Source organism: Cupressus sempervirens, chromosome 7, assembly GCF_028749045.1.
Source record: "Cupressus sempervirens isolate cs-2001-9-10 chromosome 7, ASM2874904v1, whole genome shotgun sequence".
Classification (NCBI taxonomy): domain Eukaryota; kingdom Viridiplantae; phylum Streptophyta; class Pinopsida; order Cupressales; family Cupressaceae; genus Cupressus; species Cupressus sempervirens.
The window spans coordinates 582,610,534-582,632,776 of NC_143124.1; the positions used below are offsets into that span (position 1 = coordinate 582,610,534).

The window sequence follows — 22,243 nt, forward strand, 5'->3', positions numbered from 1 at the left end:
TGACCCATGACCCTGACCCGCCAAGTCATCAAATATCTTATATTTCTATAAGGTATTTCTATTAATATACCTTGGCTCACTGAGTCACTACTAAGTCATGACCGAGTCCGAGTGGGGTCACAAGTCGAATTGCCCTTTTCAAGTCAAAGTTGGGTCCGAGTCTCATTACTTCGATAATTATTAACAAGATAATATCATTTATGAAAAGACGTGACTGTAGAGGAGAAAATTATATATAGAATATTAACACTGAGAAAGGATCATTCAAAAATATGGAGATATACAGAGGAAAACAAATGGAACAAGTGTGCAGAAAATTTGACTAAAAAATTCCAATAATTAAAGTAAGGTCCCAATTGGGTTTCAATGATGAGGATGTAGATATAGTTGGGGACGAAGCCATTGATCCCTCATTTTTTGATGACTCATTTGACCCTTGAAGGGCATTTGCATCTTTTATACTATGAGTCTATGATCATTGATAAACTATTAAACATTTGTCATTTATCATTATGTTTCAAACTTTATTATCTGTCAATTTGATAAACTAGTCTATGTTTTGAAATTTCATTTTGCAATTTAGTAATTCAATGTATGATTTTCTGTACAATCATGAACATAGATTAATGAGGGAGTATTTAATGTTTATCTTTGACATTTGGCATTGATTAATGATCAAATAATATTGATATATTCATACTATGAAATGACTTAGTAAGTTAGTTTTACAATTATGCATGTTTCTCTTTTTTTTTGCATATATATATATTATATATATATATATATATATACTCTCGAACCCACCCACAAATCCAAATGGGGAAAAAATGTCCGAACCCACAAACCCAAACTCGAACCCAAATCTGTCCCTGAACCTGAATCGGAAACTTGGTTCTGAGATAATTTGTCACTGTTTTCCATTGGGCTTAAAATACAAAGATTTTAGAAGTCACAAATCTACTCACCAACAAGGTCCTATGTAAAATATAGAAAGTATAACGCTTCAAAATGTAATTCAAATAGACAACTTTGAATGTCATTTAAAAGCATTTTTGATACTTGTAGGGAAAAGAAAAATAAATAAATATATCAAGTCACAGTACGTCATGGATAACATTATTGTTGTCTGGGAAAGTATGGAATTGGCCAAGAAATCCAAAGAGCCTACTGTTTTTCTCAAGATTAATTTTGCCAAAGCTTATGACGACATTGAATGGCCTTTCATTCTGTCAATGCTTCAAGCCCTTGGCTTTGGGTCCAAATTTCTTCAATACAAAGATTTTAGAAGTCACAAATCTACTCACCAACAAGGTTTTATGTAAAATTTAAAAAGTATAACAATTCAAAATATAATTCAAATAGACAACTTTGAATGTCATTTAAAAGCATTTTTTATACTTGTAGGGAAAAGAAAAATAAATAAATATATCAAGTCACAGTACATCGTGGATAACATTATTGTTGTCTGGGAAGGTATGGAATCGGCCAAGAAATCCAAACAGCCTATTCTCCAGATTGATTTTGCCAAAGCTTATGACGACATTGAATGGCCTTTCATTCTGTCAATGCTTCAAGCCCTTGACTCTAGGCCCAGATTTCTTTGATACAAAGATTTTAGAAGTCACAAATCTACTCACCAACAAGGTCCTATGTAAAATTTAAAAAGTATAACACTTCAAAATGTAATTCAAATAGACAACTTTGAATGTCATTTAAATGCATTTTTTATACTTGCAAGGAAGAGAAAAATAAATAAATATATCAAGTCACAGTACATCGTGGATAACATAATTGTTGTCTAGGAAGGTATGGAATCAACCAAGAAATCCATACAGCCTACAGTTTGCATGCTTTTTGGTGATGTATCTACCTGCATCACTATCAATGGTCGACAATCTGAGATTCTTGGTCTCTTTAGGTCTATTTGCCAAGGTTGCCCTTTGACCCCTGCTCTCTATGTGCTTGTTGTTGAAGGCTTTGGTTACTTGCTCGCCAATGCAATGTCTTATAGTCTTGTCAGAAGAATTTTCCTACCTAAGTCACCTGCTCAGCTTGTCAATGGACATTTTGCCAATGACTCCTTTCTTACCCTCATTGAGAAAGAAGAGAATATTCACAATGCTCTATAGTGCCTAGACACTTCTACTTGGCTTCCGGTTCTACGATTCAGTGGCATAAAACACTCTGTTACAGACAATCCTCCCTTCCTGTTCTTGTCATGGCTCCTTCAGTATGATTGGAAGTGGATTCAACATGGGGAGATTTTTCAGTTTCTGGGCATTCCTTTTGCCTTTTAGGCATCTCCTATCGACTTATGGAACGTTGTGCTTGGCAAGATTAAGAAGAAGCTTGCATACTAGATTACTAAGCCGCTTTCTTTGGAGACTAAATTCTAGGTATGTATTATGATAATAGATAGTTTCTATTATATATGTTTAGTATTCTTATGGTTATCTATTGTAATCTCCTATAAATATTAGAATATTTCTAATATTTAGTTTCTTGTTTCTACAATAGAATATTTCTATTCTTTACGATTGTTTTCTAAGGAAACATCGTTCAATCTCCTGTATAAATTGATCTCTTGAGCACTGTTAATATCAGGCAAATATTTTCCAATTACTCTGTAATATGGTATCAAAGCCAATACTCTAAAAAAATTCGAAAATAATTATAATTTCTTGGTTGAAATTATCTGCCTTTTATTTTCGAAATTTTTTTCATGCATATTTGCTTCCAAAACCTCTGGTTCGACTAGGGTTTTCTGCCAAAAAATCACGCCATTTTGTCTATAACTCGCACAACTTTTTTGGTCTGCAAACCCGTGCCCTTCTATCTACAACTAGCACGACTGAATCCTCTGAAAATCAAGGATTATTCCCTGTTGTTCACATGGAGGTCTGTTGGGTGTCATTTCTCTACAACTCACACCCAGATTTTTCTGCCACTAGCATCCAATTTCTCTGAAAATTGCATGCCTGTTTTGTGGCCCATTTTTACCATTTTTTTAAATTAAAAAGTGAATTTTTTTTGCAGTGTTTGGATGCATCCAGGGCTTTTACAAAACTCTGATCTTGATTTTTGCCCAAAACCAACTTTTTTTTGCAAATCCATCATTATTTTGGGACTTTTTTGCAACAAGGCCGTTATTGGTCGAAACCCTAATTTTTGTACTCGATCCAAAAAAAATTACTCCTGGTAGGTTTTTTGAGAGCTCAACTGGGTTGTCGTACATTTTTTCTAGGTGCCTCAATTTTTGTGCCTCAATTTTCGAGCCAACAGATCCAATATCCGACAACATATTCTTTATGGATTTTTCAAGCTCTCTTCTACGTACCTCTTTATTTTTTCTAGGTCCTCTATTTTTTACCTCAAAGTATGTGCGTTTACAGATTTTCGTACTTCTTTCACTAAAAAACGTACTATGGCATCTTTGACTAATATTCTGCTTGAGGGCAATTCAAAATTCAATGGTCAAAATTATAGCACATGGAAGCAACGGAACTAGCAATCTTTGAATATCAGAATACTAATCGGATTGTTTTGGGTTTTACGTAGCGTCCGATTGCAACTAATATTGATCAAGATACATGGGATCTAAATAATCGGGAGGTGGAGACGCTTCTCAAATTATTCCTAGCTAATGATCGGCTCCCTCAAACTCCATCTAGCAAAACAGCTAACGAGATATGGGACCATCTAAAGCTTCATGAGACATCAAACAAAAGCAGGGCCTTCTTTCTCAAGAACACCCTGTTTTCTATTATCATGGATGAGCAGAAATCAATCCGAGAACACCTGAATAGGATTCAAGAAATCCGTGATCAGTTGCTTGTCATTGGATGCAAAATGGAGGAAGAGGACATTGTGATCATAACCCTCAAAAGTTTGCCCAAATCCTACAAGCATTTTATCGAGACTCTCAACATCACTTCTACTAGTGTTGATTTGAAGTTCACAGATCTCTACACACTTCAACTTCAGCAAGATTTGTGGAAACAACAATTTAGTAGCAGTTCCACCCTCCACAGAGCAAGCCTTTTTTGTTAATCCTTTCAGAAGGATAAGAGGGCAAGTCTCATTCACAACAGTCTTCTTAGCACAAGTCCTCTATTCTAGCTTCAAAAGGCTCCAGGAAAAAGAACATTCAATGCAACTATTGCCACAAGTATGGGCACATGAAGGTTGAATGTCGGAAGCGCTTAGCTGCCCTATCTAAGCAATCCGGTTCACAGCCCACAACGAACAGTGCAGAGCACTTTGAGCAAACAGAATCTGCCTTTTACGCTTTTTGACAGCTTTGTACTCTGGATAGATTAACCAGTACGGGAGGGTATTACGATAATAGATAGTTTCTATTATCTTTGTTTAGTATCTAACAGTTATCTATTGTAATCTCTTGTAAATATTAGAATGTTTCTAATATTTAGTTTCCTATTTATAGAATAGAATGTTTCTATTCCTTACAATTTTTTCCTAAGGATACATTGTTCAGTCTCTTGTATAAATTGATCTCTTGATCACTGTTAATATTGAGCAAATATTTTCCAATTACTTCGTAATAGTATGCTCTAAGGTTCATGCAACTACTCATGTTAATTACTCTTCGTGTTGGTCCCCTTCTAAAGCCTCTTACTTGAAGTTGGAAAAGCTCCTTCGAGACTTTCTCTTGGCTTCTAGGGCTAACCATTTTAGCTTTCACAAAGCCGCCTAGGAGTTATGTTGCCTTCCCAAGGAGTCTAGAGGCCTTGGTCTTATCATTTTGGCTTTCATAGAGTTGCCTAGGAGTTATTTTGCCTTCCCAAGGAGTCTGAAGGCCTTGGTCTTATACTAACCAAAAGCAGGGTCTTGCTCTATGTGCTAAGTGGGTCATTTGTGCCCTCTCGGGAAATGAGGCTTTGAAAATTCTCCTCAAGCATTGTATTTCTTCAAGCTTTCCTATTAACAAGCTAACCTAGAAGGGGATTGATTTCAAACCCCTCTTATTATGAAAGACCAAGTTCAGATTCAGGGCATTTTTTTGGCTAAAAGCATATGGAAAGCTTGGGAGGCTAACAAGCCTTAGCTTCTAGAGATGGTTTTCGTGATGGGTTCTCTTTGAACTAGCACAATATTTGGTGGTCTCCCCTATTTTTTGTCCAACGGTTGCCACTTGCGAAGATGTCTAGGTTAGAACTCTTTGTTTTCATAAATGTAGCATCAGAACGCCCAAAGATTTATTTTCCAAAGCCCTTATTAACATCAAATCTTGAGAGGACTTTCCGGTCTAATTTAGGCTTTCTCGCCCAGATCGTCACACTTATGACTCAATGGTTTCTGTTATTCCACCTCGCTTCACAAGTTTGGGGTCCGGCCTGTCGAGCCATAGTGGGGTCCTCTTACCAGCTACAAGCCCAAGATGGGGTAGCAATGGCTTGTACCCCACTTGCCCATGGTTACCATTCTCAACCAGCATTGGTATTTGCAGTCTTCTTAGAAGGCCTGGAGACTTCGCTTTCTTACTATCTAGTGTACTAATACAAAGCCAAAGATTGCACACTTTGCTTGGTGTGTACTTTTTCAAGGATCACCTTGGGGGTGTCAGCTCAAGCTTATGGGGGTTCTGAACCCTAAATATCTTTTCTATGGTCACCCAGAAACTTTTTTGCATATTTTCTGGTTTTGTCGGCATGCTCAACAATATTGGAGCTGGATTCATGATTTTTTTCAGCCTTTCCATTATGAACCCTTTTCCTGGCATAAATTCCCTCTATGTTCTCCCAAATTTAGCATGCTTTCAATATGGAAATCCTTTTCAGTCTTTGGAAGGATAGAAATGTTGTTCTTTTCAATCACAGCATTTTGGATATAATCTATTGTTATATATTAAAGCTTGCATATGTAATAATGTGATGATGCAGATTCAAGTCCATGCCAACAAGATGGCTCTGGAGGTGGCCCACCTTCAAAAGCATTTGCAGCATGTAATGTCCCCATTGGTTGCCAGCATTAGAATTTCAGGGATTAGCCTAATATTGGATCCTCATAGGCTAATGAGGATGGTTAGAGGGTCTTCTGAGGATTGTTTCATCTCCAACATTTAGCGATTTATGGATTTCGCCTTCGTTCAATGTCATTTGGACTCCATTTGTCATACTTACTATGTATAGTAAGTCAAAGGTAATCAAGATGGACCCTTTCTACTTTTAGAAAGGCTATTTGGTCACATGGGGAATTATGAGGAGAGACTCCTATTTCAAACGGCATGGCAATCAGACAAGTATGTCACGAGATATTAAAGCTCAATTGACTTTAAGTGATTTATTTGAATATTTTAATGTTAAAGTTATAAAGTAACTTAAGTGACTAAAAGACGAAATTGGCTTTTAATCCCACATTGCCTAGTTGTTTGTGTCTTCCCTCGTATCGAGATTATAAAAGCGTGGAGCTACATTGGGATTGACACCACGAATTGATGTTATTTTACAAAATCCTAAAAGTTGCTTGAATGTGACTGGATATTTCCTAAGGACGAAACCCCTTAAGGAAAACAGTGAGGCTGGACACAAACCTGGCACTCACATTTGCACTTTCAATACTGGAGTTTGATTGAATACATTAAAGGCTAATGGAAAGTTGGAGTTCTTTAAACGGTAGTGAGTAATACAAGTCAGTATATGTGGATTACACGCAAAGGTCACCATTGAGTAGATATTTACTTAGGACGACAAGCAAGCAGGGAGGACAGTTATCTTGTAGTAGAAGATATTGTTACAGAACAGTGCCTTACATGGATATTATTTCTATACTGCATTTCTTACTAGCAACAATCTATAATAACTAAGCACGTGAGAAGCTGAATAGATGATCAGCAGTCCAGAACCTCATCACAATGAATGCAGCACGTGAACACCTTCCCAGTAGTGATGAGTAAGAAAGAGATAGCTGGAGCAATATACAGGCATTTGAGGTAGTTGCAAGAACACCTAAGTTTTCTGATAGCAGTTCACGAGTTTGTTCACTTCCAACTGTTGACAATCTAAACTATCAGAAGTTGGGTCTTTGGAGCTCACGTTAGGAAGGAGATTAGCGTGTGAAATCAGTCAAAAACAGTGTTGTGAAACAGCACTAGGCATCCCACGTGAAGTTGGCAGCAGCAGGTCGTCATTCCAATTTATTCCGCAAGAGCATTTCACTTCGATCTGTATTTCCCTCTCCAAATCGCATGTTATAGCATTGTTCATATATGTACGTCTCCAAATAACGAAACCTAGTCAATTGGTGTTTAATGTTCAAAGCGAAATTGTGTTATTTACATGGACCGATAATATACTTGCGATAGTGTGTCATTATTGATGTCTAATCTAAAGTCACCCATTTTCATTACTTATAAAATTTATTCTCTGATTAACAGTATTAAATACTTCATCACTTAAGTTTCTTTGGTTGCACACCTACTATTTGACGAAAAGTCAGTAGTTCAGATTCAAGTTGTAACTGTCAAACAGAATAGGGGTATTACAGCGGTATCGCAGCTTATTACCAGGGTTTCATGCCATTTGTTTGACAAAATACCTTAAGTCTAAACTAGGATTCTTTATCAGAATTTGCAGAGTTCATTACAATGGTATCAAAGTTGTGCATCCTGCCAGCTTGTGAAACATATTTTCAAGGAATTTTAATGAGAGCGCCAAACTTGCCACCCTGTTGGTTTTGTTTTGCATTTGTGAACAAATCAGAAATCGCATAGTTTCCAGGAGTATATTATTGTTGTTATTGCAAAGGTGTTTTGGCAAAGTTGTGGACAACATTCAAATAAGTCAATTATAATATGCCAGTGAATTTTGTGGTTATTGGTGGTAGCATACACGCTCGATTGGGTTCAGTTGGCGGCCAATCTATTATTCATTAGAGAAGTGTATTCTGCCAGCTTGTGTGGTTATCGGAAATTGTTTATTATTAATCCTAATCAGAGATTATATCAGAAACATTTTACAAAAAGTTTAATCTGAATGGTTTAAATTTTCTAATAAATGTTTTGAAAATTGTATTCTATTGGAGGTTTGCAGGAGTACTTCTATATGAGAAATAAAGTGATGCTATTGCCAGAGCTACAAGTCCTGCTATCCTGTGGAGTAGGAAAGTTATTTTATTTTCGGATTTGCTATTGCATTTGGAGTGACCAGCACTCTAGCTTTCTTTTTCTATGGACAGACATAGGAGGATTGGTAGTTTTGAAAGTTGGTGGAGTAATGAGGAATTTAGCACGAAAATGAATGCTTTGCAGGAGAGTATGGAAAGACTTAAGCTTCATCAGCAGAGGTTGGCGGAGAGCTTGTCGAATCCAGAGATAGTTGAGAGGACAGCGAACTATATAGTTTCAACCTTTACAAAGCCGACTTCAAGGTTGCAAGGCAGGAAGCTTCAATTTTGCCCAATAGGTGTCCATGATGCAAATGTACCTGTATTTAGTACAAGACCTACTAATCCTATCTGCAGTGTTGATGATGGACCCATTTTACACAGATCAATAGATGTGTCAGTACCCTTGGTGGATAACGGCACTAAGCTTCAATACGTTAAGGCCCTTAGAGTTGTTACAGTTAGTGCAAAGATAGTTGATGCAATTGTTACTACTGCTACTTCAGGCTCTCTTGAGGAGGGAATTATTATTCGAGATTTGTATGCGAGTTGTCACAGTGTTGCTCCAATGCAAGAGGCAATGTATTCCTCAGGTGGGACCAATGCATGTATTGAGTCACCCAGCTGTGATGCCGGTGATTTGGATGTTACAGCGAAGTCAATAGATGTGGGTTCATGCTCTAGCATTATTGATTCACAGCTTGGAATAGAGTCATGTGTGCAAAGTCAGGTGACGGCAATTGACACTCTATTAGGTGATGGGGATGCAGACAATATGGACACCTCTAGTGATTTGTTGGATGATGCTATGATTTGCACTGGATATGATACCCCTTGTCAAATATTGGGTGATGACTCTTATGAGATTTTGCATAAGTCCCGGGATCAATGTTTACAAGATCTTACTACTGAGGTGGAAACTGAGACATGTGGGGAGATTGAGATTGTGAGGGCTTCTATTTCTTCGGAGGAGTTGTTTGAGGTACATAGTAGTTGTATCTCAATTGCAGAGTTGTGCAAAGGACGATAGCACAGTATGAGTGATCTTGTGGTGGACAATTCTGATTCAATTTCCTATCAAGGTGCAGTTAGTAAAATACAGAGCTTGCATAGGAGTCAAGGGTTACAAAGGCATCATGTGACTTATCAATTGAAGGTGAGTGATAGTGACATTTATTCATCTCTTGATCATTATGATGCTATTCGGCATATGCTAGCTACATCTGGTTGGGGTGTCCTAGTGTCAAATGAGCACGATGATAGTAGTCTTTCCCTAGCAGAGGTTCATGCACTTCGAGAGGCTATTAGAATCTTGAAGCATTGTTGCTCTCAGTTAGTTGATGAAAAAGATTACCTTCTGGAGCAGAGTAGCACGTACTATGACGCGTTGTTAGGGAAAGAGGAGGAGGTGGTTGAGCTCACCCAAGAGCTTGAGGTGACAGTGGACTCTCTTCAGTATACTCAGTTGGCTCTTCAGGAATCACAATCATAGTTGGGTAAGGTTACCGTGGAGTTAGAACGGGTACAGTCAACACCAACCCCAGACCCTGTTTAGTTACATATTGTGGTTGGTGATGAGTTTGCTTCTATGGTTGAGGATGAGGGACGTGATGATGTGGCGAACACATTTGTCCAAAATATGAGTCTAATATGTACAGAGGAGGCAAAAGCATCAATGGAGACGAGCTCTCATGGTGATTTGCTTCCTTCTACTAGAAGTGAATCTATTTCTTCTTTTCATACAGCTAGTAGTATTGGACAGTTGGCATCGTCACATTTTCAGAGAGATCAGTTGAAGATAGTGGGGGAGCAAATTGATGCTTCCACATATAATTTCTACTGTACTGAGTCAATCATGGAGTATTTGCTTGAGAGCTCGGATTTGTGGGAGGTTTCATATAATATATCTAAGGGTGCTCTCATTTGGGGCTCTCGTACTATTCGACAATTGGTGAGAAAGATTGTAGAGATCTTGGCTACAATGCAATTGCCCAGGATCCTACCCGACCAATAGTTCAGAGTCAGAGATGGAGCCATCTGTTGATTTCCAGTTTGATGACGACAAGCCCTTGACAGAGATTGGAAGTTTTTATCGGCATTACACAGTGAGGAGTGCTCATCACTTTTCTTTTGACCCACAGGTAGAGGACTTGGTTTTCAGTGTTATGGATGGTGACAAAAGGTTTGGTAATCATTACACCCACAGAGGGCGTACTTCTCCGCTAATGGAGAGAGATTCTCAGATACAGGGTATTGTAAAACGGTTGGATGTGCTAACGAATGAGATGAATCAAAATCACAAATGGATGACCCAACTGATTTCAAAGCCGAGATTTGAGCAGAGAATGATATCACTTTTTCTAAGAGTGGAAGGTGATGATACAGTTGCGGCTTCAGATTTGCAAGACATTTCTTATGAACCATTGCATGAGTTGGGCACAGTTGAGGTGGGATGTGATGAGGATTTATGTCAAGTCAAACGATGCAATTGTTGGCTTGAATTCCCTGGATCATGTATTTGACAGTGATGCAATAATAGTGGGAGTAGGAGCATGCAAAGATATTGTCATATCAGCAGCCACTTCTATGTCTGTTGAGCCATCCAATGAGTTTAGTAATATGCAAGCGGTTGTATATGTCTACTCTGATGGTAGTACACTTGTTATTGTTGATGAGGTGAGCGATGTAGTGATAGAATCATGTCATACTATCAATCAACAAAGTGTTGATGTTCACTTCATGATTAGACCTACGTTTGACATGGATGCAACATTGTCTTATGACAAACCATTCTTTGAAGTTGATATTGATCACTCACCTGAGTAAAGTTGGGCTCGGTTTTCACCATCTGTAAAGATTCAGATTTGTATTGCGGGAATTAGTAACATTCCTGTGTCCTCAAATTTTGACATGGTTGCACCTATGGTTGATACAGTTGGCATGAATGCATATGGTTAATACGTCTCTTCAAGGGATTGTTGATCTGAATTTCAATCCAATTTATATTATATGGGTGAGAACTAGGATGAAGAGATTTCTTGTGGGGGATTCTTCTGGTGATATTCTAACTCCTACATCATTAGCACAGGTTTTGAGTGCTACTACAAGTTATATTGTTGGTCCTAATGATGTTAGTGTTATGTAGTTGGTTCAATGTTCACAGGGTTGTCACGTACTACTTCATTTGGGATCCAGGTGGAGGTTGGAGTTCACTATTATTGCTGGATTGCTTGAGGGCAAGCAACCTCGGGAAGGGAGGACTGTAATGTCCCCATTGGTTGCCAGCATTAGAATTTCAGAGATTAGTATAATATTGGATCCTCGTAGGCTAATGAGGATGGTTAGAGAGTCGTCTGAGGATTGTTTCATCTCCAACATTCAGCAATTTATGGATTTGGCCTTCGTTCGATGTCATTTGGACTCCATTTGTCATACTTACTATGTATAGTCAGGGGTAATAGAGATGGACCCTTTCTATTTTTAGAAAGGCTATTTGGTCACATGGGGAATTATGAGGAGAGACTCCTATTTCAGACAGCATGGCAATCAAACAAGTATGTCATAAGATATTAAAGTTCAAGTGACTTTAAGTGATTTATTTAAATATTTTAATGTTAAAGTTCTAAAGTAACTTAAAGATGAAATTGGCTTTTAATCCCACATTGCCTAGTTGTTTGTGTCTTACCTAATATCTAGGTTATAAAAGCGTGGAGCTACATTGGGATTGACACCACGAATTGATGTTATTTTACAAAATCTTAAAAGTTGCTTGAATGTGACTGGATATTTCCTAAGGATCAAACCCCTTAAGGAAAATAGTGAGGTTGGACGCAAACCTAGCACTCACATTTGCACTTTCAATACTGCAGTTTGATTGAATACATTAAAGGCTGATAGAAAGTTGGAGTTCTTTAGATGGCAGTGAGTAGTACAGGTCAGTATATGTGGATTACACACAGAGGTCACCATTGAGTAGATATTTACTTAGAACAGCAAGCAAGCAGGGAGGGCAGTCATCTTGTAGTAGAAGATATTGTTACAGAACAGTGCCTTACGTGGATATTATTTCTATGCTACATTTCTTCCTAGCAAAAATCTACAATAACTGAGCACGTGAGAAGCAGAATAGATGATCGGCAGTCCAGAACCTGATCACAATGAACGCAGCATGTGAACACCTTCCCAGTAGTGATGAGTAAGAAAGAGATAGCTGGAGCAGTATACGGGTGTCTAAGGTGGTTGCAAGAACACCTAAATTTTCTGATAGTAGTTCACGAGTTTCTTCACTTCCAACTGTCGGCAGTCTGAACTATCAGAAGTTGGGTCTTTGGAGCTCACGTTAGGAAGGAGATTGGCGTGTGAAATCAGTCAAAAACAGTGTTGTGAAACAGCAGTAGGCATTGCACGTGAAGTTGGCAGCAGCAGGTCGTCATTCCAATTTATTCCGCAGGAGCATTTCACTCGGGTCTGTACTTCCCTCTCCAAATCGCATGTTATAGTATTGTTCATGTATGTACGTCTCCAAATAATGAAACCTAGTCAATTGGTATTTAACGTTCAAAGCTAAATTGTGTTATTTACATGGACTGATAATATAATTGTGATATTGTGCCATCACTAAACTGAAGTCACCCATTTTCATTGATAATACAATTTATTCTCTGATTCACAAATTAAGTTTTAACCAATAAGTAAAACGGTATTAAATAGTTCATCACTTAAGTTTCTTTGGTTGCACACCTACTGTTTGACGAAAAGTCAGTAGTTCAGATTCAAGTTGTAACTGTCAAACAGAAAAGGGATATTATAGCAGTATCACAGCTTATTACCAGGGTTTCATGCCATTTGTTTGACAAAATACCTTAAGTCTAAACCGAGATTATTTATCAGAATTAGCAGAGTTCATTACACAGCAATGGGGTAGCCCCCTGTACGATTGCCCAGACTTTGAGGTCTCAAGCTCCCCATCACTCCTCTGGTGATGGCGATGATGGTTGGAGTCACCACTTGGCTTCTCCGTCGTGTCGCAACTCTGGCTAGTCTCAAGTGGTTTTGGTTGTGCCTTCGCCTACTGTTGTTTGGTCCGCTCCTAGTGACTCTTCATGGCCTCCTGCCACTTCTTCCAAAGGATTTCCTTGCCTAGCCTTAGCTATTTCGTCTCCCCAAGCTAACGAGGAAAGAGAGAAAGAAGATGACAGGTGTTCGATTCTCGACCCTCCTCCTAGCCCCAATATTGGACGGAATAATGATGATCAAAATGACCCTCCCCCTCCGTTGGCGCTGCTCTTGCAGCCTAAGGATTTACAGTGTTAATTTTTTATGAATAGTTGGTTTTTGTTTATGGCAATGGGCCATATGGATTCTCGCGGGGTGATCTCGAATCCCCCAGCCTTTTTTTGTGAATATGTAACTTCATATTTTACTTAATAGAAAGGAACTATTCGTCAAAACAAAATAAAATAAAAGAGACAACCCAAAGTAGGGTCTTATAGTCAAGGCTCACATTAAATCATCTTATTTTATTGTATCCAATTTTCTCATTTCATTATTCCTTCCATTTTGAAGATTGAAACATTTAAGGATTAGGACTCTTGGTGTTGGCAATCTAGAGGATGAAAATCCTGTTTGTTTTCCTTAACAGAATGTAAGGATGAAAACCCTTGTATCCTCTTAGGCCATTTATTCAGAAACCACATTGGACTTAGTTAATTATGGTTGTTTAATTAATCATTTGTACCACATCATCAAACCATCATTTCGGCCAGGTTTTCAAGTTTACATGTTGTCATTACAGCAGTTAATTATGGTTGTTTGATTAATCATTTGTACCACATCATCAAACCAGCATTTTGGCCAGATTTTCATGTTTAAATGTTGTCATTACAGTATCATTATAGTGATTTACTGAAGATTTTAACTTTTGAAGGATTAAAACAATTTATATTTGTTGTATGGACATTCCAACCTTAGGACCAGCTCTTCTTTGAAGTTTTTGATCATTGTTGACATCATCTTTAGCGCTCTATGTGGTTGTGCCAACATATTGTGAATGTTTTGTATAATGTCTCCTTTTCAAAATAGGATTATAATAAGAAAAAACTAAAACATCAAAAAATAAATATAAAATATAATATTATTATAAAATATAAAATTATTTAATTTTATGTAAATCAAGGGCCATGTCAACAATAATGACTATTGAAGGAAAGACATATAAGAGAAACCAAACAAGGATAAGTAACCAACATAACACGTACAATTTTGAAAATCTGATTTTATCTCCTGTGGAGTATAATTGCATTCTAACAACCTGAGGACAAAACCTCTCTAGGCCTAACAATTGAAGGAAGGAAATGTTACAAGATTCAAGAATTGGCAGATTAACAAATTTCCAGATGATTGATTGATTAACAGAGGAACAAATGTGTTCCTTATAAAGAATTACAAAGACATTGTTTCTAAAAGAAACAACATAGACTAAAAGACAAAATTAGAAACAAAACTGAAGACAGGATAGGAAACATTCCTATCTGGACTAAAGACAAAAGAGACAAGATAGGAAACATTCCTATCTAGACTCAAAGACAGACTACAAACAAGTAGTTGACCATTATAGAAAGTATTTAACTAAGGAGATAATATCTTAATAAAGATATTAAAGATATTATCTTAATAGGAAACACCTTTCTTTTCCTTGCAAAGTTGGTGGACAAAAACCCCTAACTCGAGCAGATTTGAAGTTATTTCCCAAAGGCAGACATTGTATTAAACTGCTGCAGACTTCAAGGTTTGGAAACTAGAGAAAACTGAACAGGACATTATGTTTTCAACCACCATTAGTGCTACACATGGGGGTTTGGAATGGATGTTTATTGTTGTAAATCAAATGAGTCCTGGGTTTTGCTGTGTTTTGGAGGGTTTCTGAATTTTCAAAATCAGGGTGTACAAATATCTAAAATTGTTCCAACAGCTGACAACCATTTGGGAGAGCTATCGTTCAGTCCTAGCACCTGCCATACAACAATTATTTTCTCAGATCTGCATTTAATATAGCCTGATTTCATATTATTCAAACAGCCATACACAACACCCTTGCTGAAATTAATTGATTGAATTGTCACACAGCTACATGGAGTTGGATCTCATTTGTAAGTGGAATTATATTATTTTGTGTTGGTATTTGAGCTAATCATAAAAATTTCCAGTACCTGGACATTGCTCTTTGCTATAAACAGCCTTCACTGATGTTTTACCTTGTCAATTGAAGGTTAGTTATGATGCAATATCATTTATAATAAATTATGAAGTTGCATACAAGGGCTAGGTATTTGTTGTATCAGCTAATAAAAGTTTGGATATGCTGTGTAAAGTTGCTTTGCACTTAAGGGTCTCTAAGAATATAAACCAACATTGTTGAATATTAATTTCACTGTTTGGGAGTCACATAATATGTTGACAAGGGTTTGCAATGATAATATTTTGTTGATCAGCAATAATTTTATCACATTTTGGCATCTATAATTAGGCATTCGTATTAGAGTAACAATTCAATGTGCATATTGTTTGATATTTCATTCATTTCCTAAGCTTCCTTGCTTGCTTGGGGACGTTACAATTGTATCAGAGCTCAGACTTGCCAGCCTACAAGGTAGAAAGATATTATCTGACTGCACATCTACAATCAAGATATGAAGAAAGAGAACTTAGGTACTATCAGGGAACAAAGAATAGGAGTCAGAACAAGCAACCTCTATTTCTTCAAGCAAAGTTGCTTGCTTAAGGAAGAATATATAAATTCTGTTAAAAGAGTGTTGAGACAAATACACACTGATGAACAAAAAGTTAAGAGGTCATCTTAAAACCAACAAAAAAGCAAGAAAAGAGGCACAAATGAGGAATCAAGATTTTAAGAGCCAATTACCGGATTAATTTATTATCAACTCAAAATGTAAATCAATTTAGAATATCCTGAAATAAGTATCCTATTCAAGAGGCATGGTTGGTAAAACAATAAGACATAAATGAAGTCAATTTTTCTTCTTTTGGGGAATATGATGAAAAGCCTAACATTTACAAATCATATGTTACCTTTGAATACGCTTGGAAAAACATAAAGAAACCAGAAAAGAGAGAAGAAAGGAAATGATGAAGAAAGAGGAAAGGTCAGAATCAAAAGAAGAGGCTAAGGAAGAAATCGAGAAGCAAGACATACAATTAAGATCACAGCCACAAGACATTACTATGAAATGGACCTTTGAAAAAAAACTGAAGGAATTCAACATGCAAGTTGAAGGGTGTGAGAAGTTTGTTTATTGACTTCAATGACTAAATATGTCAATAAAATATTTGAAGTCAAGTAGGAAAAGGAATCACTTGTTAGATATAAAAAGCTCGAAATGGAGGAAGATGTGCTAAGTTATGAACTATCCATCAGTCTTCCAAAAAAGAAGTCATCGCCAAGGAGATTGATTTTTAGAGTAGCTATGAGGAGGAGCGTGAAATCAAGGAGACTATTTTGATTGATCCTAGCATGGGAATATCATATCACAAGGATGGAGATGTTGAAGATATCTCCACAATTTCCTTTTCCACAAAAAAATATAAGCATATTACAGCCCAAGGTATCGAAAGGATGTTCATATTGCAGATGTATTGCTTCATGCTATGTCATAACAGGATTCTTCTCATCATGACAAGAGTCCTAAAAGGGTTGATAGGGTGAAGAATACAACTTGCAATGGAAGGCATTTACAAAAAGTTGGATTCAAGTTCAAAAAATAATAATAATTCAAGTTTAGGATGAAGTGATAAAAGGAAACATGTAGCTCGGACCACACATCAAATAGAGAGACAACCATGGCGTCCTCCATAGGTGAGACATTTCATCATGATAATATTTGGTCAATTTTGGAAGCAAAATATGGCTTTCGATGCTATGCCTCTAGGATAGCCCGCAGAGTAGGGTCTCATTAAGAGATAAGGAAAAGACATGTTGAAGATATCTTTTTGTTGATTCATATTCTAAGAAGGTGCTCTTGCAAAAAAGTGCAAACAGAACTAGCGTATTATAGTTATGTTACTAAAGGAAATATATCAAGGACTCCTATCATCATAATTTATTGCTATAGGCCTGTTGTCCTCATCATTTCCAGCTACTATAGTATTTGCAACCTTACAAGTGTTTTCAGTCATAGGATTTGTTGATTTTTAAGGGTTTCAAGAGAAACATGTTGTATTGTCAGTCATTCTCTAGCTATTGCCATCAATCAATGAGGGTTCCTAACTAAAATATGGTAGCATGATCTAATGGAACTTAAGAAAGTTATTATAATGTTCACTTAAAATTTCTGTATTCTTCAGTTCAAAGTGAAAATAGATTGGTCCAGCTTCATGGTGGCAGGTTCATAAAGCAGCCTTTGGCCTTGCAAGAGATTCAGGATGTCCTCAAACATCAAGCAGAACACATCATCTGCCAACAAACCAAGGAGGCATTATGTGAGTTTACCTAATCTTAGTCAAAGTGGAAAGATATAATCATAAATCTTGTCACCATACTCTCCAAGATAAGCATTCATAATGCTAATAAACTAACTAATTGCACATCCTTAAGTGGCCAGATTCCTTTGCAAAGAAGTCAAGTACAGCTGTAGTAGAGTTTCATAGATGACATCATCAGTTTCCTCCATTTCCTAGTATCTTCAGTGTGAATTATTACTGGTTCATATCATCAGTTCTGTCATTTTCAAGTATTTTCAGCAGGAATTATTGCAGGTTTCATCAGCAGCAGTCCATGCTCGTTTAAAGCCATTAATGGCATTTTGTAAGCAAATTTTCAATGCTTTTGGAAGTCTGTTATTCGTATTAAGTTACATTTACTTTGTGCAGGTTCATACTTGAATATTTCCTACATCCCATTGTTAACACTTGAATATATTTCCTACATCCCATTGTTAACACTTGAATATTTCCTACATTCCATGATTTTAGTAGCACCATATTCACATATTGGGTATAAGGTGAAGAGGGTATTTGCTTCACTCTTCATTCAGAGTGCTTCAATGTCATCACGTGGTGATTGCCACAAAGAATGAAGTGTTGGCGCTTCATGTGTCTCCTGAAGATCAATAGGACATGCCCCTCCACCCACGCAAGAGCAGTTCCCTCAAAATCACTAAGAAGATCCTTTTATCAAACTTTCTAATTTTGGTCGCTGCCTTTATTAGAGGTCATATTTATGGACTAGCTATCAAAGAGCTTATTTTTAAGAGTTTCTCTAATGTCAGGCTTTCAGCTTTAATTTGAACATTGTTTGGATTGGTTTAATTTTAAAATGCTCACTTTCCCATTGTTTCAATAGCTTTTAGAATTTTGCTTTAAAGACATTCGCATTTGGGAAAAATAAATTATTATCCTAAATCCAAAAAAATGGGTTTTGCAACCTTAAAAATAAGTGCTTTGAGGAAAATATTTCTTAATGACAGTTGATGCTATGTTTATGCTCTTAAATTTGTTATTCAAGTGGCTCTTTCTATATGTGTTTGTAGTAAATTCGTTTAATATTTCAGGAATTGGATTGAAAGTAAGCAATTTATATCAAACATTGTATGCAACTTAGCTTTTTAATTCTTGAAGATGCATACTGTCATTTTGTTAGAATAATATTTCTGCTGATTTCTCCTTTTCGCCAGTATGAAATATTGTGGTATTCAATGTTAGTTGCTTTATTCTTAGTGCAGAATCATGAAATCCATAAACTCTCACTTGCGACAAAAAATTGTTTTGGTTCTTATGCTGATAACCAAGGCCAAAGGACAGCGCAGAAGCTTATTTCATTTATTCACTATTGCAAAACCCCGAAAGATATTGTGTATGCTGCTGTTAATTGTATACTTGTCTACAGCTTAGTTTCTATGGTTAGTATTAGTTTCAAGGAGATTCCCTTTAAATTTTGAAGAAAGATTTCACCTCGCATACTATTCTAGTTTGATTTGTCTTGCAAAAGACAAACCAAAATGCTCATATTTTTTGCACCCGGTATGGTGCACAACATACAAAAAAGTTGATCATATACCTAATGGGCCTAGTCCTGCTACCCCCAAAATGACTCAAGAATAAAAGGTTTCCCCAAGTTTCATGGCGATGGCAACCAATAATCACATGAGCATATAATTTAGCCTCCACTGCATCATTTGGGATTTTGGGAGTACTTTATGAAAAGGTTGCAGTACATCTGTTGAATAATTTTATCATCTTGCTGTGGGTAGCTGGGACATCAAAAGCAATAACTTTATAGCACATTCAGATTCTAACGAGGATAACTCGTGAGAGAGCCTCTTAAAAATTTTAATCAGCTTATCAACAGAATAAACACTAGTCCAATGCCTTCTCTTGTGATTCTTTTGAAACCAATTGCAAATTTCATGAAACTAATAGGCATGATGGAAAACGTGGTCCATACAGCCTCCAGCAGTTCCAAGAGCAGAACATGGGATTTTGGTTGACCCTTAAAATCTAATAAATGAGCCCAATGGTAAATCTAGGCTGAGAGGCATTCGACGTGAACCTGTTTGCGATATGCTCTGCAAAATTCCTCACCTGATGTCTTCACGTGTTCACAGAATCAACCATTTGAAAAGTTAAAGATGGAACCGCCACTGGAGTACTATTGTCAAGATAACATCCCCTGCATTCTTAGGTTTCAAAAAATTGTTGGAGGGTTTGACTCCTCCTCGAGCTTTGCTCAAATTCTTCATGGCGGATGGAGGACCAGGACTGGTGAGTAAAGGTGCGCATATTAATACACAAGTATGTCATATATTCTCTAAGAAGCATGGGGCATCGCAAATGTCTGAATATCGAAGTTGCGTTCCAATTCCTACTAATGCGTAAGAAGACCCTAACTGCGTGAGAGAAGACCATCAATCAAGCCGCTTCTTCTCTTCATCCAAGGAATTGTTTGAGGAACCTTATCATGATAAGGCCAGAGAATGTCAGCCCATTCAGGCTTCCCAATCAATATCTTCTCAAGAGATGGACTCTCTAATGAAGAGGTTGAAGTTTTGCTTCAGAATCTTAATGTCAGATCATAGCCGAATGTGAGTAGAGTTCCAGACTACATAAGGTATTTGTCTTAGCCTGTTTCTAGGATACATTCTAAGCTATAGTTTTTCTAACTATGATATATGTAGTATAATTGGAATGACAACGGAGAAACTTATTTATTCTGGGCTATTTATGAAACTCAACAGTTGCTTATGGGCAGCTACTGGCGGTAGGCAATGAAAAGATAACAAAGCATGGAAAAAAGAGAACATACCGGCACAACGTTAGCCATTAAAGTGCTCCTCGCTACATTCATGTGAAGTCTTGTGTTGCCCAATTGGTCATGCCTTATGAAGAGTTCCTGCCTTAAGTTTACAGTTCTTGGCTTACCAGTTCTTGGCCACAGGGGCAATCGGATGATGCAAGAGCGGTAAGAGAGACCAGAAGCAGAGGCAGAGGCAGAGGAAGCCATTGGTATGACGAAAGAAACATCCATGGAGCAGCTGCAATCCCCTTCCCTTTCAATTCAATTGATTAGTACGCTGTTGAAGAAACTCACAAAAGTTGAGATTTTTATTTTGTCGTTTGCATTCCCAGGGCCAAAATAGCACATCCCACCGCCCATGCAAGAGCAGCGTTTTAATTTGTGAGCGCTTCAACAGCTTCTTTAGTAATTAATGTTAAAAGATTAGACAGAAAGTACGTTTATTCTTTATGTATTTATATTTATTATTTATGTGTTTATATGTGAGAGTACACTAGCCCTTCTATGTATAGAAGGTTTAAATGGATATTTAGATGAGAATCAAAATATAAAGGTTTAAAAAAATTTAGTCCCCCTATTTCATCTCGCTCTTTATAATTAAATGTACATCTTGAACCATAGAGAGACTTATATTTTCCATTTAATCTATGGTAAGTGGAAAATATGTCATTAAACAAAATAACTTTTTTTTTTATTTCTGATTTTTTTATTGGTTGTATTATTTTTCTCAGTACCTGGGCTATAGTTATTACCACATTTTGCATACATGCATACTACAATAGTTACATGGAGAAAATGAATATTTATAATAGAAAACAAAAAGAACCTATTTATTGAACATATACTATTTGGAAGCCCTATAGCCACCTCGCTTCTGTAAATTGTTTGACCAATGCAAGTGGGAGACTAACCATGGGGATTTGACCTCCAAAAGTGTACATGAAGCAAGTTTACCCATTGTGTTGCAATCATAAAATCATTCATTGTGCTTCTTGAATGTGAATTTGTTGCAGAGATGAAAAGTGTAATTTAATTTTTTTATCGAGTGATTATTTAGTTTATTTCCAATAAAATGTTCTTTTTATTCAATCATTTCAATCTATTTATTTGATTTTCTTTGTAGTGTGATTATGGATAGTTGATTTAGGTTGTGTTGGAAATGAAGTATTCTTTATTTTGTGTCTATCCAATCTTACATTCATCTTCCTAGAGATATCATGTTGATTGTAGAAGATGGTTGGAGTGATTGGATCAAAGGATTTTACTAATGAACCATCTGAGAAAGCATTATGCCTTGGCTTACCTTATTATTTATGTTACTAATAAGGCCCATCTGGATTATAGCCAATAGAGGTAATAATAAATCTGTGCATTAATTGCAAGCATTGAGGTGGGTGGATTTAAGTTACTAACAGATTTCTCAAATGATCTTATTTTTTATATTTCTCTTGATCAGGCAATAGAAGACATTAGAATATTGGTGTGAAAATTAAAAGATTATATTTTTTAGAGCATGTTTTTGTCTAATTACTAAGTTGTGAGTGTTTGTAGGGATTTGAAGAATTAGAGTAAGAGTTATGAAAATTTAGTTCAAATTTTCTTGCCATATATGGGTAATTTCTAAAACCCTTATATTTCTACTCTTTATAGTCTGGAGTTGCCAGACTAGTTCATAAAATGTTTATGGAAGCTGAAAGAAATTTTGATTTCAATGTTTGGGCAATTTTGGCTTTAGCCTATTTCATAAAAATAGGTCAACTTGATTGAGATTTAGTGATAGCTTACATTTTACCAAAAGTTGAATGTTTGAGGTCA

At 36.7% G+C, this 22,243-nt stretch overlaps 1 protein-coding gene across 1 annotated transcript in view; it reads right to left on the reverse strand.

The window, feature by feature from the left end:
• The window catches only part of LOC149548099 (CBS domain-containing protein CBSX1, chloroplastic-like), a 230,878-nt gene extending 210,168 nt beyond the window's left edge, over positions 1–20,710 (reverse strand). Inside the window, exon 1 of the mRNA XM_089792125.1 lies at positions 20,438–20,710. Within this exon, the coding sequence (XP_089648251.1) occupies positions 20,438–20,659 (222 nt within the window). The 5' untranslated portion in view covers positions 20,660–20,710. The remainder of the gene's footprint in view (positions 1–20,437) is intronic.
• Positions 20,711–22,243: the final 1,533 nt, after the last annotated feature.